The sequence below is a fragment of the Numenius arquata genome, chromosome 17 (genome assembly GCF_964106895.1).
Source record: "Numenius arquata chromosome 17, bNumArq3.hap1.1, whole genome shotgun sequence".
Lineage (NCBI taxonomy): Eukaryota > Metazoa > Chordata > Aves > Charadriiformes > Scolopacidae > Numenius > Numenius arquata.
In genome coordinates, this window is record NC_133592.1 from 14018990 (window position 1) to 14036123 (window position 17134).

At 41.3% G+C, this 17134-nt stretch overlaps 1 protein-coding gene across 1 annotated transcript in view; it reads right to left on the reverse strand.

The window, feature by feature from the left end:
* The window catches only part of GLP2R (glucagon like peptide 2 receptor), a 44025-nt gene extending 29576 nt beyond the window's left edge, over positions 1-14449 (reverse strand). The window contains exons 1-3 of the mRNA XM_074160112.1: positions 14345-14449; positions 4491-4584; positions 111-215 (exon numbers count right to left, since the gene is read on the reverse strand). Of these exons, the coding sequence (XP_074016213.1) occupies positions 111-215; positions 4491-4584; positions 14345-14449 (304 nt within the window). The remainder of the gene's footprint in view (positions 1-110; positions 216-4490; positions 4585-14344) is intronic.
* Positions 14450-17134: the final 2685 nt, after the last annotated feature.

The following is a 17134-nucleotide window of genomic DNA, read 5'->3' on the forward strand; positions in this document are numbered from 1 at the left end:
GAAAACCCTCAGACACTTTAAAGAACACCGGACAAGAGAGACCAGCTCCATCTGTCCTTTAGCTGGATTCGCAATATAAACTCAAAGAGAAGTTACCACTTCCACATTACCATTTTCCAACCACGGCAAATACGAAGGGCAAGGAACAGAGACATTTCCTGGGGGTGAGTGAGGCCAGCAAACAAATTGATCAAATGTCCCATTACAATGTATTCCTGGGGAGAGAAGCAAATAGAAGTTTTACAAAAGTTGTTCAGACAATGGACAATCATGAAAATCACTGTATACTGTTCAGGTAACCTGCAAGTTACTCCAGCATATTTACAAGATATAGCAGATAAACCTTGTGCGTTCGCTGTGGCTGCTACCCTTCTTCCTTAGATCTACACAATAACAGCAGGTTTTACATGTGTTATTATGATAAGTGTTTTGTTCAAAATTGTCCTGAGGCCTCTGTTGTCCAAATGTATGTGAGAAATGAGCTGAATTTTGCTTCAGCTACTTGGTATATTTCTATTTGTGTGCTCGGTTATAGCATCTAACTAATCCTTACAAGTACCCTGGAATGGCCCAGAGACTCTGGTTTACAAGAAGCCATTTAGGTAAAGAGAACCGAATTGATGGTAGACTGATAAGCGAACAAAGGACGGTGGAAGGTGATAAGTGGATAAAGGCCACCTGGGGGGTGACTGAAGAAAAGAAGGATATGGACACTAGATCAAGAAGATGACCACCAGGATGTTTGTAACTACTAACATTAGACAGTAGATATTAGCAGAACTACTAACATTAGACAGTAGATATTAGCAGAAACTGTGAAACAATGTATTGTTAATTAAAGGTTTGTGTCTTTAGGCGGTCGGGAAGAATGTGAGCTCCAACTTCTCAGCCAATGAGAAGAGAGACAGGTATTCAGGCGGCCGGGAAAGAAAGGTATAAAATATCTAAAAAACTAAAGATGTGTGTGCCTCTACTTTGAGATGCACCCGATTCAGTGCTGCTTCGTACAATAAACCTTTGCTCCAGTGACTTCGTCCTCTTTAAAATTTTAAGTGTGAGCCGGTGTTTCTCACATGTAACAGACAGGTTGTAGCTGTGCTCTCACTCACTGGTTTTGGTACATGCCACAGATTTTTTGCTGGTAAAGGGAAGATATCCCACCTTTCATGATCTCTGTGACACTGGTTCTCAGCTCAGATCACTGACAGCTTCTCAGATATTAACTCCTCTTAATCTTGGACAATAGAGATTAGGGAAATGGTAATATCTCAGACTAATTAAGTTTTAAGTTTCACAGGTATGACATCACTCACAGGACTTAAGGTTAAGATTCGATAATGCAGAATTGAAATGGTGCAATCAGGTTACAGTAAGATAAGATAAAATAAAAAGCATTAATGGCTGCACTAGTCTCTTGGTTAGTTTCCGTGTATCTTCTAGGATAAGCTGGAGCTCTCCTCTCTTAACTTCAGTGCTTTTGCCCATCCAAAGCCAAGAGAGTATATCCTGCTTTGTTTTCCGTAACACTTAGCAATACTTGAGTAACTTGTGTGGGAAGAAGAGTACAAGAAGCACCAAGGATAGCTGTGTGCTACCTCCCCGGTGTCTTTCTGGGGTGCTTCTGCTAAAACACAGAGCACAGTATGTGCATTCTTAGTAATTCCCTTGTACCTTTGAGACTGAACATCTCTGGCTCCATCTGCCTTATGACCCATGAAGTTGTTAACATTTACAGATGGATTTTTATTGTTCCTCTCCCCAATATCTGATCAATGTTTGTTCAAGTGTAGATTGGGTAGGTGGCCAGGAGAAAAATAGTTTTTTCTCCCTTTCATGAAAACTGCAGTTCTGAGTCCCTGTAGTTCTCTGTATCACCTGCTACATGCTATTGCCCTCTAATATCTTGCCACGTTTCACTGCTTTTGGCCTCCTGGGTCCTCTGACTTAGTTCTCATTGCCACCAAAAGCCACCATTCTCTGCCTTCCCACCATAATACAATCTTCTTTTGCATTGTGCTAAGGGTTTGTACACACCAGGTTTTCACCACAGATCATTGATCTCTAGCTTCTTGTTACTGTTTCACTTTTTTGTCAGCTTCATTTGTAAACTATCCTGGAGGTGTACTGGATGGTCTGATCTGTCCTTTGCTTCCTTTGCAGGGAAGGGAAGGGAAGGGAAGGGAAGGGAAGGGAAGGGAAGGGAAGGGAAGGGAAGGGAAGGGAAGGGAAGGGAAGGGAAGGGAAGGGAAGGGAAGGGAAGGGAAGGGAAGGGAAGGGAAGGGAAGGGAAGGGAAGGGAAGGGAAGGGAAAGGAAGGGAAGGGAAGGGAAGGGAAGGGAAGGGAAGGGAAGGGAAGGGAAGGGAAGGGAAGGGAAGGGAAGGGAAGGGAAGGGAAGGGAAGGGAAGGGAAGGGGAAAAGCATTTCCAAAATGTCAAAGGACAACAAAAAGCAAAACTCTGGGAGTGAGATCATACTCTCTAAGTTGTGTCCTACTACTAGAAACTACACATCTAGGGATAATCAGACTTCCTAGAAGGTGGGATTTATTGCAGGTAAGAGTAACTCAGCTTTGTTATCATACTGGCCATATACACTGTTCTGATGACCCCTCTGTCACAAATACCCCTTTCTTTCTGAGAAAGTCTGCTTAACATTTCTAACGCGCAGGTTCATTAGTACTTTTCTGATTTCTGGTCATTAACTTTGAAACCTTCAAATCAGATAAAGATTTACACAACATAGAAGGAAAACACATAATTAGATTGTTGGCATTTAGCTACAAGTATTATTTTATCATCACATAAAAATCTAGTATGATGAAGTGGACAATGAAAAACTAGACAATTGAATGCTTCAGCTATGTCCTGGACATAGCCCAGGATCTGACTGACTGACTCTTGCTGAGGCTGCAGTGCAATTGCTGACATACGCTCAGCTTGTTGTCCACCAGGGCACCCGGGCACCTTTCAGCAAGGCTGCTCCCCAGCCACACAGATCACAGCCTGTACTGAGCTCTTTGGTTATGTCTTTGTTACACTTCATACAGTTCTTGCTAAGCCCACTCTTCCAGCCTGTCCAGGTGTCTCTGTAAGATGGCTCTGCCTTCTGATGTGTCCACCTCACCACCCAGTTTGGCCTCATCAGCAAGCTTCTTGAGGGTGCTTTCGATGCCATTGTGCCAAGATCATTTACAAAGATGTCGAACAGCATGGGGCCCAGTATTGATCCCTGGGGGACTCCACTTGTGACAGGCTGCCAGCCTGAGTCAAAACCACTTTTCATCACTGTTTGAGTGTGGCCTGTTAGTCAGCTTGCTACCCATCTTGCAACTCTCCATCCAGTCTGTACCTTGCCAGCTTGTCCAGAAGGGCAGCTGTGGGAAGCAGTGTCAAATGCTTTGCTGAAGTCCAGGAAAACAACAACCACTGCTCTCCCCATGAGTGTATCACTTGCACATAGGAGCAGAGACCTACCTATAGCCAGTGAGTACAAAATATAGAGCACAGTTTCACTCTTAATCCTTCCTTGGTGACTGCAGTCACCTCTCTCCCAGCTACTTCTTGAACTTCCCCAGCTACTCAAACCAAGCCCGTGTCATCCTTTCCTGAAGACAGACCTCTAGCTGAGCAGAGTTTATACTTTTAAGAATGAAACAATCACAGATTATAAGCTCCCTTTTTGCCAAACATCATAAAATTTAGAGCACTCAATGAGAGGTAGGAGGTGTGGACTCAGTTCCTCCCTCTGCCACTTATCAGGAGAAGACAGTGTCCTCTGAAGCTATGCTTTCTTCAGCCAAGAATCCAACAGCCATGGAGAATAAATCAGGTAATTAAAGCTAATGGTTATAAGTGCCAGGTGAACAGAGGGCAACCTGGTCTCTGTGTCTTAGCTTATTAACCTAATGACTGTATCACAAAATGCATAAGCAGTCCTGTGAGAAGAGAGCAGCTCCCCAGCTGCCCTGACTAAGCAGAAACCAGACTCTGTCCTGCCTTGTGTTTTGGGCTCTTGACTGCCATGGCTCAGTTTCTAAAGTACAGAAATGGGAAACATCTTCTTTTCCCTGGATGATCTGTTCTCCTGAAGTTAGCCTAATTTCCAGGAATTTGTGTTTGATTTCATTCAGGCTGAAAAAGAAAGTGAAAACTGGTATCCTTCATACAAAGGACATGATTCTTACTAATAATGGGTAGCAGCTACCTCTTGACCAGGCACTCAGTGCTGCACGATAGTGGTAGCTCAGCACCAGCTGTTCAATGCTTCACTTTTGTATATGATCTAGTTTTATATATAGGAACCTAACATGTTTCAGGACAAAGAGAGCCATTAACTTCATGATTGCATGTTTACATGTCTCGTTACAGATGCTTGTTCTACACTTAGAACGTATAAACAGGCAAACACTTTTGCAAAGCAGGTAAAAGAATATTTGTACATTCATCAATGCTACTTAACACATTGACTAATTGCGCTGTTTGTTTCCTTACCGGTATCAACAGTTGATTCCTGAAGCATTTTCAAGCATTCTTGTTTATATTTGTTCCATCTAGTAGTGGTTTTTTTCAGCAGAGATCCTTTGGCCTGTGAGTGAAAATACTGAACACAAGGAAAATTGGTTAGAACTACACGGTCTTTTAGTGGCAGGTTTCATTCTATTAGAAGAAATTAATAGGAGAAGAGAGGAGAGAATGGAGGAATAGTAGGTAAGCAGGGAGATAAAGACAGACCCCTTCCTTCTCCAGGAAACTATTAGTGAAATTTCTTCAGTTGCTGTCTTTGCCTGAGCAAGAACTGTATTGCCGTGGTGCTGTATTACCACAGAAATCTATTCAACTTGTGTAAAGTCCCTTTTAAAAAATCCATACAGATATTTAATTGCTAGGACCTGTGAAGGTGCACCAAAACCATTGTAATTTCATTCCTCCACTGTAGAAAATGGATGCTTATATTCACAAATTTTACAGTCATTCCAGGCTTTTACAGTCAATTTATGCCAAGGTTAGTTAATATTTCTCATGTATTTAAGTTTCTGCTAGATTGATTTAGGAATCTGATTGATAATTTTGATGACTGATTGATATTTTTAGAATATTTGTAAAGATAATCAAGCACACCTGGTTGAATAGTACAGTAAAAAATTGAGTAAAAGGGTAATGAATAAGCAATACTATTTAGCTACTAACACCTTTTCTCCAGCACATTCTGTACTCCTGCCCAGCACTTCAAAGACCACTTCTTTCTCCAACAACTGCAACCATGCCATAGACATCTTTCTTTTCCTCTTTTTTTTTTTTTGAGAAATCACAATTGTAAATCTTGGTTTTACTTGCCCTTCTGCACCAACTATGTTGCCCTTTTTGCCTGGAAAGGATACAGTTATGCTGTCCTCTTGTATGCATATGGGAGAAGAGTTTTTGCCCTCAAGATTTCTCACATAATGAAATGGAGCATTATTTTTATCCATGCCAAAATTTTCTACATATAAACATCTCACACAAATGGATTTTTATGTCCTGAGCTTTTGTAGGTACATTTATTTTCTTTTTTTTTTAAAGGTATTTTCAAAGCTGGTTTTGCCTAGGCCTTTCTGTTATAGTGACAACCCCAGAGAAGATCAAGACTTTCTTTAAAATCCGAAAAGCTTGATTTCTGGAGAGAATATGATCTGGAACAATTGCATTGGTGTGACCTATTTAGAAAGAATAGAAATAAAAGCATTTCAAGAGCAATGTCCCCATTTATTAGTGTAGCCCTGAAGAGAGCGGATTCTGCAGAGTCCCCTCTAGTGTCTGGAAATCAACCATGATGTAATTACAAAAGCTGCCTGCTCCTCTTGGCTGCTACTATGCTGCGGGCTCCCAACTCCTTGCTCTGACCCTTTCTCTTTGCCTGTTCACCCTGTGCTGTGTTCTGGAAGCTTCTGTCCACAAACATGTCTAGCTGCTCCTAAAAGCAAGAACAATCCACCCTCAGTCCACAGGGTCCTACCGAATTTATCACTTCATGTGAAGATAGGCCGAAAACACAAATGAAGCAAAAAAGTGTGTCAGCGTCTAAGTGCTTGCTCTGATGGACAGATCCTGGCAGGTTTTATGGGAGAGGATTGTTGCATTTATAAGACATGGATGGCATGGTGTCTGCAGAAATACAAGTTAAAAAACACAGAGGTTGAGGGAGTTGTCAGTGGTGTTTGAAAAGGGAATGAGAGAAGGGGCTTAGGAGCTCTGCTTGGACATGCTGACCTTGAGTCACTCCCTTGACACTAGGAAGCAGATAAGCAGAAAGGAAAGAGAAGTAGATCAAAGGGTGAGATCAGGCATGTAGATCAACAGTTTCTAGCACAAGGGAGAGAATTAAATTTGTCTCCACTGATAAAATTACTCCTATATAAAATCTGCTTTGCTGTTAAAAAAAAAATAATTACCAACTATAGACAGATTTTATTAATGATTTTATATATAGTGACTGATGTTTTTAGGATACACCTTATCAGTGTAAGGGTTGCAATTGCCCTGAAGGGACTCTAATATATTAACTTGCTCTCTGTAAATATCCGTCTTTTTGACACATCTTTATCACACAACACTCTGGCTGCAGAGGCCTTTAAGACGGCCATAGTTGATAATTACTGTTTAGGAAAGGAATGGCTAAAAATAAGAGTTAAATGCAAAATTACTTGGTGACATGTTGGATTTGGGCTGTTGAAGAAATGCCCAATTAGGAGCAAAGCAGTTCAATATCAGTGTGATGACTTGATCATTATTTATCCAGGGAAAAGAACATCAGCCTAAGCAGTCTCTGTGTAATATGCCAGCTGGTGTCCTGAAACCAGGGCTTTGGAAGGTGGACAAGTAGTCAAAAAACATTGTCACTGTAAGTCACCAAAATGAAAAATTCACTACTGGTTGAAAATGTTACCAATTGTAACGACCAAATTTTGGAGAGTAGACTAAATATAAATTTTCTAAAAAGTAACAATCCTTATATCAAAGGATGCTTTTCAGCTCTCCAGGGAAAATAAATTTCCTTTTGTCTGGACTACACCCTTTTGGAAACCACCTTTCACACATGTGTGGTTGCCCTGAACTTGTCTGGGCTTGGTGTTGTGTCAAGAGAGAAATAACCAGGACAATGTATGGCTGTGAACTTCACCTGTATCTTTTTCATTATTGGAAAAATATAGAAAATCAAATTTATTTACTTTCAAAACAAGAACAGTAGCAACTATTGTTATATGAGACCATTCTTTCATGCATGTTTTTGCTGTATAAAATGTTGCCTGCCCAATACTCTGCTTTTAGTCTCTCAGCTAATTTCCAGACACCCTACTTTAAATTCCAGGGAGCAGAAAGACTATAATTATTCTTCCTCTGATGGGCTTGGAAGATAAGGAGAGAATATTTACAGCAGCCATGAGAAAGGAATGCATGTTTCCAAAATAAAAATCATCTTGACATTTTCCTCATGTAAGCTTCAAAATTCTGGGAGCCAGGGGAGATTCTTCAGACACTCCTGTGTCAGTGAACCTCATTTGAAGAGGCAAAGAGATGGAGATGACGCATTTGTAGAAAAGACTGCTTGATTTAAGGGATAACACTTCAGTTTCTAATAAACAAATGCATTAAACAGCCAAGGAAATACAAGTAATGCCTCACAGCGGCTACCTGGCTGTTTGTTTGGTTCCATTCCTGGAGACGAGGCTGTTACAGAGTCACAAAGAAGCCCACTCAACAAGAGTGACGAGCAGTTTAAGCATAAATGGCAGCTTCACATCGTTTCCTTATGTAATTGCCTGTTTCTGCAAAGTTGTAGGCAAAGTCAGATAGCCAATACTGGGTCACTACTGGTGTAAATATCTGTGCGATGCTTGATTTTCTGTCATAAGAAAAAAATGTCTGATGAAAAAATGTCTGATGAAAAAATGTCTGATGAAAAAACCCAAATCAAGTCTATATATAACCAGAGCTGCACCTGACAAAAAAAAGTTGAGCTGTCAGCTGACTTCAAAAGTTAATTTGAATTGTAGTTAAAAGAACATATAAAATAAATTATTAATCAAAAAAATGTGGAAATGTTTGGAAATTAACAGGGGAGCAGACAACAACCTGTGAATAAGGGCCATTTAGACAGAATCATAGAACAGTTTGGGTTGGAAGGGGCCTGTAAACCTCACCTAGCTCAACCTCCCTCCAGTGAGCAGGGACATCTTCAACTGGATCATGTTGTTCAGAGCCCCGTCCAACCTGACCTTCAACGTTTACAGGGGTGGGGCACGTAACATAGAATCACAGAATCTTCTTGGTTGGAAGGGACCTTTGAGATCATCAAGTCCAACCACAAAAGAAAAACAAACAAACAAAAACAACAACAGAAAAACCTAAAACCAAACACCAAAACCAAAACAAAAACAAAAACCCACACAAAACAAACACCCACAACCACACACCACACCCACCCACAAACAGACACAAACCAACAATCTCGGCCACTAGAGCATGCCCTGAAGTGCCACATCTACACATTTCTTAAATAACTCCAGGGATGGCGACTCCACCACCTCCCTGGGCAGGCTGTTCCAGGGCCTGACCACTCTCTCAGTAAAGTCATTCTTCCTAATATCTAATCTAAACCTCCCCTGCCCCAACTTCAGACCATTTCCTCTGGTCCTGTCATTATTCCCTTGGGAGAAGAGGCCAACACCCACCTCTCTACACCCTCCTTTCAGGGAGTTGTAGAGGGCAATGAGGTCTCCCCTCAGCCTCCTCTTCTCCAAACTAAACATGCCCAGTTGCCTCAGCGTCTCCTCGTATGACTTGTTCTCTCGACCCCTCACCAGCTTGGTGGCTCTCCTCTGGACACCCTCCAGCAGCTCAATGTCCTTCTTGTAGAAAGAGCCCCAGACCTGAACACAGCACTCGAGGTGAAGCCTCACCAGTGCCGAGTACAGAGGCACGATCACTTCCCTACTCCTGCTGACCATGCTATTCCTGATACAGGCCAGGATGCCATTGGCCTTCTTGGCTACCTGGGCAACCTGTCCCAGTGTCTCACCACCCTCACGGTAAACATTTTTTTCCTAATATCTAATCTAAATCGCCCCTCTTTCAGTTTTAAACCATTACCCATTGTCCTATCACTACAATCCCTCATAAAGAGCCCTGTCCCAGCTTTCCTGGAGCCCCTTTAGGGACTGGAAGTGGCTCTAAGGTCTCCCTGGAGCCTTCTCTTCTCCAGGCTGAAAACCCCCAATTCTCTCAGCCTGATCTCACAGCAGAGGGGCTCCAGCCCTTGCATCATCTCTGTGGCCTCCTCTGGCCCCACTCCAACAGGTCCATGTCCTTTGATGTTGGGGACCCCAGAGCTGGATGCAGCACTGCAGAGGGATGTCTCATGAGACGTCTCATGAGAGTAGAGGGGCAGAATGACCTCCCTTGACCTGCTGACCATGTTTCTTTTGATGCAGCCAAGGATTCTTTTGATGCAGCTTACAGGTTGCCTGTGACTACATTGCCAGCTCATGTCCAGCTTTTCATCCACCAGTACCCCCAAGTCCTTCTTCTCAGGGCTGCTCTCCATCCTTTCATCTACCAGCCTGTATTAGTACTGAGGGCTTCCCCAACCCAGGTGCAGGACCCTGCACTTGGCTTTGTTGAACGTCATGAGATTCACATGGGCCCACTTCTCAAGCTTGTCCAGGTCCCTCTGGATGGCATCCTGTCCTTCAGGCGTGCCAACCACACCACTCAGCTTTGTGTTGTCTTCAAACTTGCTGAGGGTGCCCTCGATCCTGCTGCCTATGTCATTCATGTAGATGTTGTAGGGTGCTGAGACAGGTTGCCCAGAGAAGTTGTGGATGCCCCATTCCTGGAAGTGTTCAAGGCCAGGTTGGATGGGGCTTTGAGCAACTTGGTCTAGTGGGAGGTGTCCCTGCCCATGGCAGGGGGGTTGGAACTCAATGATCTCTAAGATCCCTTCCAACTCTAACCATTCTATGATTCTATGCTAAATAATACTGGTCCCAATACGGACCCCCGAGGTACACCACCAGGTGTACCAGGTGGTACACCACCCCGAGGTACTAGTCACCAATCTCCACCTGGACACTGAGCCATTGACCCTCTGGATGCAGCCATTCAACCAATTCCTCATCCACCAAACAGTCCACCCATCAAATTCGTATCTCTCCAATTTAAAGAGAAGGATGTTGTGAGGGACGATGTCAAAGGCCTTACAGAAGTCTAGACAGATGACATCCATAGCTCTTCCGTTGTCCGCTGATGTAGTCATTCCATTATAGAAGGGCAATAGGTTGGTCAGATGGACTTACCCTTGGTGAAGCCATGCTGGCTGTCTTGAATCACCTCCCTGTCCTCCATGTGCCTTAGCATAGTTCCTAGTAGGATCTGTTCCATGAGCTTCCCAGGCACAGAGGTGATGCTGACAGGTCAGTAGTTCCCAGGGCCCTCCTTTCGACATTTTTAAAAATGGGTGCAATGTTTCCCCTGACTGCCATGACTTTTCAAATATCATAGAGAGAGTTTTGGCAACTGCAGCAGCCAATTCCCTCAGGACTTTGGGATGCATCGTGTCAGGTCCCATAGGCTTCTGTATATTCAGATTCCTCAGGTGGTCACCAACCTGATCTTCTCTTACAGTGGAAGGGACTTTGCTCCCCGAGTCCCTGCCCTGTGGTCCATCCACTTGAGAGGCATGGGAAGAGAGGTTGCCAGTGGAGACTGTGTGCCTCGGTCTTTTCATCGTCCATTGTTACCAGTTTGCCAGTCTTGTTCATTTTGGGAGGTACGCTTTCCTTGACCTTCCTTTTCTGGGTGACATACCTGTAGAAGCCCTTCTTACTACTCTTTGCATCCTTTTCCAAGTTCAGCTCCAACTGTACCTTGGCCTTCCTGACTCCAACCCCACCCAACTGGGCAGAGTCCCTATACTCTTCCCAGGATTCCTGTCCCTGCTTCCACTGTCTGTGCATTTCCGTCTTGCCCTTTAGTTTGACCAGCAGGTCTTGACTCAGCCATGCTGGTCTCTTGCCCTCCATGAAAGACCTAATGCAACATTTTACTCCTAGAAGCCACAGCTAGAGGATATATGCCAGGACTTTCTGAGAACTGATATTTAGTTGTAGAAATAAAGTGCTGTGAGCCACATCTAGATGATGTTGCAGTACAGGAGATTATTGACATTTCTGGAGTTGTACATACAAGGGTAGATGTTGAAAAGGGGTAAAAGGTAGTATTAATGTGTAGTGTTTGTCCCTGGTGCAACTCTGCCTTCATAGTATGACTAACTCTGATGGTCATACCTCAAGAGAGAGAGTGATAAATTTGCAAGCTGTAAGAAAAGTGCTGGAGTGGCCTTAATCATTAAACTAAAAGACTAAGAAATCCCCATAGATTTATCTTATCAATGAAATGATAAATAGATATTCAACAGCAAACCATGATGACTTGAATGGCAGCAACTTGTGAATTGATCATCGCCTATTTACACAGGGACTACCAAAAGAAGCTAAAAAAAGCAAGCTTGCTGTTCATATATGACTGTTCCATCTGCAGTGGTCTCTACTCTCTCTGGAGAAAATCTATAAGGACATATGTGTAGAAAAAGGCTGAAGAATGCTCGCAGTGCCTTGCAACGAGGAAAATGAACTTTCTTTCACTTCTTGGCTTGAAAGGGACTGATGCAGGTGCCCCACACAGAAGACTTCAGTGTTTTCTGCAGTGAGCATCCTGTCATTGCTCTTCTGCATTGAGTGCACTAGAGAGCTTTTCACTGTCCAGTGAGAAGGCAAACTGTGTGGGCTGGGAGCACAGCACTAGCCTTAAGAAGGATGGGGAAATTAAGGAAGTGGGACACCTTGATGTTGTATGTCTGTTTAACTAAGTGAAAAGTATTCAACGAAAAAATCAATGAGACAGGTTTCCTCTGTATCTTACACCAATATTGCTTATTATTCTTCAGAGAGAGGTGCAGGTTCTCTCAGAAAGAGGAGGGTCTGCAGTCTGGATCAATGTGAAAAGCACAGCAGTCACTGCTGAGATCACAGGGGCTTTTCCTCCTTTTGTCACATGTGGGAGAAGGCCCACTCTTGTGGGTGCATTCAGAAAAGAACCGTCAAGTTGCTGTTTGCACCTGACATGGGTCTGAGATTACAGATTGCAGTGAGGTTTTATTATGATCTAAGTTTTGGGCTACTCAGTGCTATCAAAATTTAGATACAATGCTTGCTCACTAGTGGAAGTACAAGCTTTCAGGTAAATTTACCATGATCTCAAACAGTGGCAACATGCAGCTGAGCACTGCATTTGATCTCAGGTTTATGTTCCAGTTGACATTCAGCCAGTAGCATTTAAACAAGACTTCTGACTCAGAAGAAATTAAACCCCAATATGCAAGACAGAAGCTCAGAAAGTCCACCACCTTTTGCCCTGCACTGGACATTTCTTCACTTCAGGCTACATGAGGTTTCACTCGTAGCGAACGAACGACCTCAGTCTGCAAGCCTGGAACCCGGCTTGCACCAAAGTTCGCCCGTACTGAAACTTAATCAAACTTCCCTGGAAGGATTTCTCAATTCATTTGGTTTGCTCAGAGCCCCCAAAGTGCACCAGGATGACACCGCTTTTAAAAATATGTTGGATGCAGCAGAAAACACGGCCTGAAGCTCTTGCTTAGGAAGTGGATTATAATAATAAATCTCTAAGGTTGCAAACAGACCCGTTTAAATTTTTTTTTCATAACTGACCACAATATAATCAGGATTTCACCCTTTTTATTTTTTATTCTAAGCTAATGGTGAAATGAATTGTTTCTCTTTATTCAGACTATGTTATTATAGACAGAAGAAAAATTCAATTTAGGTATAAACTAGAAATAAGAACTTAAATATTTACTTATTCTTTCAGTCACAATCCTGGTTTATTCTGATTGATATTTTTTGTACAGGTGTTTGCTATAAAATATGGATATAGTGATTTATGATTGTTTTCTCTTTACATTTTTCTTATTAAATAAAACTTAAATAAATACAACACATTTCTTTAAACTAGTTAGAGAAATCACTATGACAAAGTAATTCACTGTGATTTAGTCTTGTAAAGTTTTGATGTCATGGAAGTAATGGGAGATTTTCTGTTAGCATTGATGGAACCAGTGCTTTGGTTAAGATGTCCTACAGATTTAAGATGTCTCACAAACCTGACTTCTTTTATTTCTATATTGATTTATGCAAGAGAAGTTCTAGATTTGAATTATACAAAAGCACTAGGAATATTTTCTATTAAAAAAAAACCAAATCAGAATATGTGTCTCCTGGTAACTTTTTCTTTATAAAAAAGCTAGTAACACAATTACGGTCCCTACAGCACGTACACATGCAAACCCACTTCCTTAGTAACCCAGCTAAATGGAGGACAAATGGATAGAAATACCTTATTACTTTCAGTTTAAAGTAAGCCTGTCAATTACACATACTCACGTACACTTTTTTTTCACAGAAATGTACCCCAAATCTATATTAATTTTATCCATATGAATTGAAATTTACTACATCTTAGTATTTTTAATTTATCAAAATCAAGTTTGTTATTAATAAATAATAATGATGATATAGAAACATAAGTGAAAATTTCCTTGAAGTGAATTACACTAAGATATTTAGATATTGAATACCTAAAACTCTTCCAAATTATAAGACAATATAGACAAAGATAGACAAAAATATAGACAAAGAAGCAAGATTTCAGATTTCTTTCTAGATTTAGAAAAATCAAAGTGAATAGTTTCATAAATCTCTACAAGAAATAGAAGTAGAAATCGCATACAGATTTACTAGGCTTCTATAAGAATCTGAGGTGCAGAATGAAACCAGTAACACCAGATTTCACAAATGTGAGATTCGGTGCTTACCCCTCATGCAAGTCAAAGTCTAAAAGAGTGCTGGAAACAAAGCAAAGCTGATTTTAGAACAGGGGAAAACCAGTAGAAAATAAACATGATTCACAATGGTATTGATATCTGGTAGGAAAATTGAAAAATAAATATAATTCAATACTGAATAATATTGGTATGAAAAGAGACTGTATAAATGGATGTAAACACAATTTATTCACTGACAATTTATTCACATTAAGTGACATAGCTAGAGTGAGTTCTAATACAAAACTCTATAGCTTCTCAGTGAACATTTTCCATGACTAGTTTTTAATAAACATAAATTATTATATCAACTATTTTTGAAACAAACATGCTGTTTGTGACCGCTAAAATATTATGTGATAGGAATCCACTTTTATACTGTCCATTATTAATTATTGAATTAGCTTACCTGTTTCACTAGAAACAGTATCATGACAGAGCTGACAGGTGCAGGAGATATTCTGGACCAGAGTCCCATGCTGGAACAGAGAACAAAAAGTGTCACTGTGCCCATTCTAATAAATTTGTCCCAAGTATGCTGCTATTTCACTCTACTATAGATCAATTATATCACCCTCTCCTGTGAAAAAAAAAAAAAAAGGTAAAAATATCTTCTTTTATGAGTGCAACTGTTTCATGAATCTTCTTACAAATAAGTGGGGAAGTCTACTAAAGTGTCCAGGCTTGCTAGACTCCAGCTACGTTTTGGTTTTTTCTGATTAAAGGCAGAGAGAATTTACTCTAAACTTCACAGAAAGTCTGCTTACTGTAGCTTGTCCCTTAGCCAATAAGAAGTCAGAAAACTATTAAAACATTAAAGTGCTGATCCCATTCCCTTGAAACTCCATGGGACTTTTGCCAGTGATTTTGCAAGAATGCAGTCCAGCTCCATAAATACATATATATATTTATACACACCTCATGAAACCATTAAAAAAATGCCCTAGAACACAGAAAAACTTTGTGTAGGAAGCTTGCTGAATCTAGCTGGCTGTTAGGAAGCAGTTCAGTAATAGCTGATTTTATCCTTTCTGATCATGTTTGTCAATTATGCACAGACAGTGCAGGATTGTGGAGAAAATACATGTACAAAAAATGATGTTACCAGCAGGTAAAAATTTATTACAATTCTTGTGACATTCAGTGTTTTTTCACGGCTTCAGCTATGAGGCTGAAGAGACTGCCAACAAATTTCAGCTTTAATTTTCAAAAAATTGTTTGTAACTTTTCTAGTTGCAGATAAAAGCCTGAAAACTTTAATAAATCTATGTGTTATACAGGTTCACAGAATAAAACTATTTATAATATAATAATTTTAGGGTCTAGCTTATGATTGTCATGCTTTGAGTTGGTGGTATGGAGAGTCAAGAAGATGTTGCCTCCTCCACTTCCAAAAGAAATTAAACTTGTGGCTATTTGTACCGGAGGATGACTTGTGCCATTCCCAGAACTCACAGGCATCTTGAGCAGTTAAGCTGGAGAACAGCCAGAGGTGCAACAATAGGACTGTGGAGCCATCAGTAGCCCATCAGTAGTAGTTTTCAATGCCAGACATAGATTAAACCCAAACTGTGTGGCAGATACACCCTGCAGCACACCCCATCAACCTGGCCAGGACTGTGACCTGACTCCCTCTCTACACACATACCAAAACTTTCTTCTGAAGGAATCAAAGAGGTAGAAGGGCATGATGTACACCCATGGCTCATCTTTACCGAAAGTCTGGATGTGGCAAAAAAGAGTACATGGACATGGGGTATGGAAGTGCTCTGGGGATAAGTATTTCAGTGTGGAAATGCATTCATCCCACTCTAGAGGCCTGGCAGTAAGGTCACTACTGTGCCTCCTGGGTGGATGTGTCACTATACAGATTCCTCCCTGTCACACCTAAGGGCAACTCTGGAGAGAGAAGCACTTCAAAGCCTCTGTAGCAATTGCTTGTCTGTGTATCGCTATGAGGGATAAAAGCACATTTTCTAATTGCCATGTGAGTAAGATCAGCTCCGTAGCAGATTAAAACCAGGACACCTGAATAGTGCTCTGGCATTGGAGCTGTTTTGATATCACCATATGAAATGTCCTATTGCTCAATATACCCTGAGGTCTGCCTAGACCCTACATGAGCCGATCCACAGGGTCTCCTGCAGCACATCCTCACTACCGCTCAGTTGCATGCAAGCCCTCTCATCTTTTCCACTGATAGCTAGCACCCAGCAGCTGAGGCTCTGTTTTCAGTTTTTGGCTTCTACAAGCTGTTAGTTTTTACCTACTCACTTTTAAAAATCATCTGAAACTTTTGCTTGAACAAGCTCTGTGGTCCCCTTCTAGAGTTAGCGCTACTCAAGACTAGGTCAGTGCAGGACACCCACGTTAAAGTATCCCCGTATTGTAATTGCACTAATAAATTGTGGCACTAGGTGGTAAAGACAGAATGCAGAGCTGAAGTTTGAATTTCTGAGTTATTGTTCAGAGTTTTTACTATTAGAACAATGTAAGTCAGGCTAGCTGAACACTAGCCACAGCTGCCTACCCTCATTCACTCTCAACTTTACTCCAGCAAAAAGCACTGAATATGACACTTTGTTTGAAGGAAGGTCCAGATAATCTATTTGCTCCTGTTTTATTTTTTTCTTTTTTCACAGTATGACAGATCTAACCAATAAATGCTCATGCAATACATTTCTCCTGTTATATAGAGCATTCTTACATGGCAAATTGATTTAAAAATTTGTGATACCATCATTGATAGGGCATAAGCAAGAAGGTGGCTCAATGAAAAAAGCTCAGACTATGATTGTCAACAGAAAATATCAATTGATAGAGCTTTTTCTGAAATTTCCAGAGACTGACTTATAGTCTAGTACAAGGTTTATTTAGTCGAAGAAGACAGCCGTGCTATGACATTTATGTTGATTAAACTTTATAATGGGCATAAAGCTGTAGAGTTTGTACATATTGAAGAGATGTCAGTGTTACTCCCAGGTGAACTCAACTACCTTGAGTCAGTGCTTTCACAGGTCTCAAAAGACATTTGAATACAGCCATATGCACACTACTCCTGGGAATAGGAACATAGGTAAGTGTTTAATCCAAAAAGGACTTCTCTCCCTTCTTCCCTCACGCTGATCCTTTTCTCAGACCTGCTGGGCAGTTGATAATACTGTCCAGAAGCAGTGTCAATGCACAGAGGCTTCAAGTG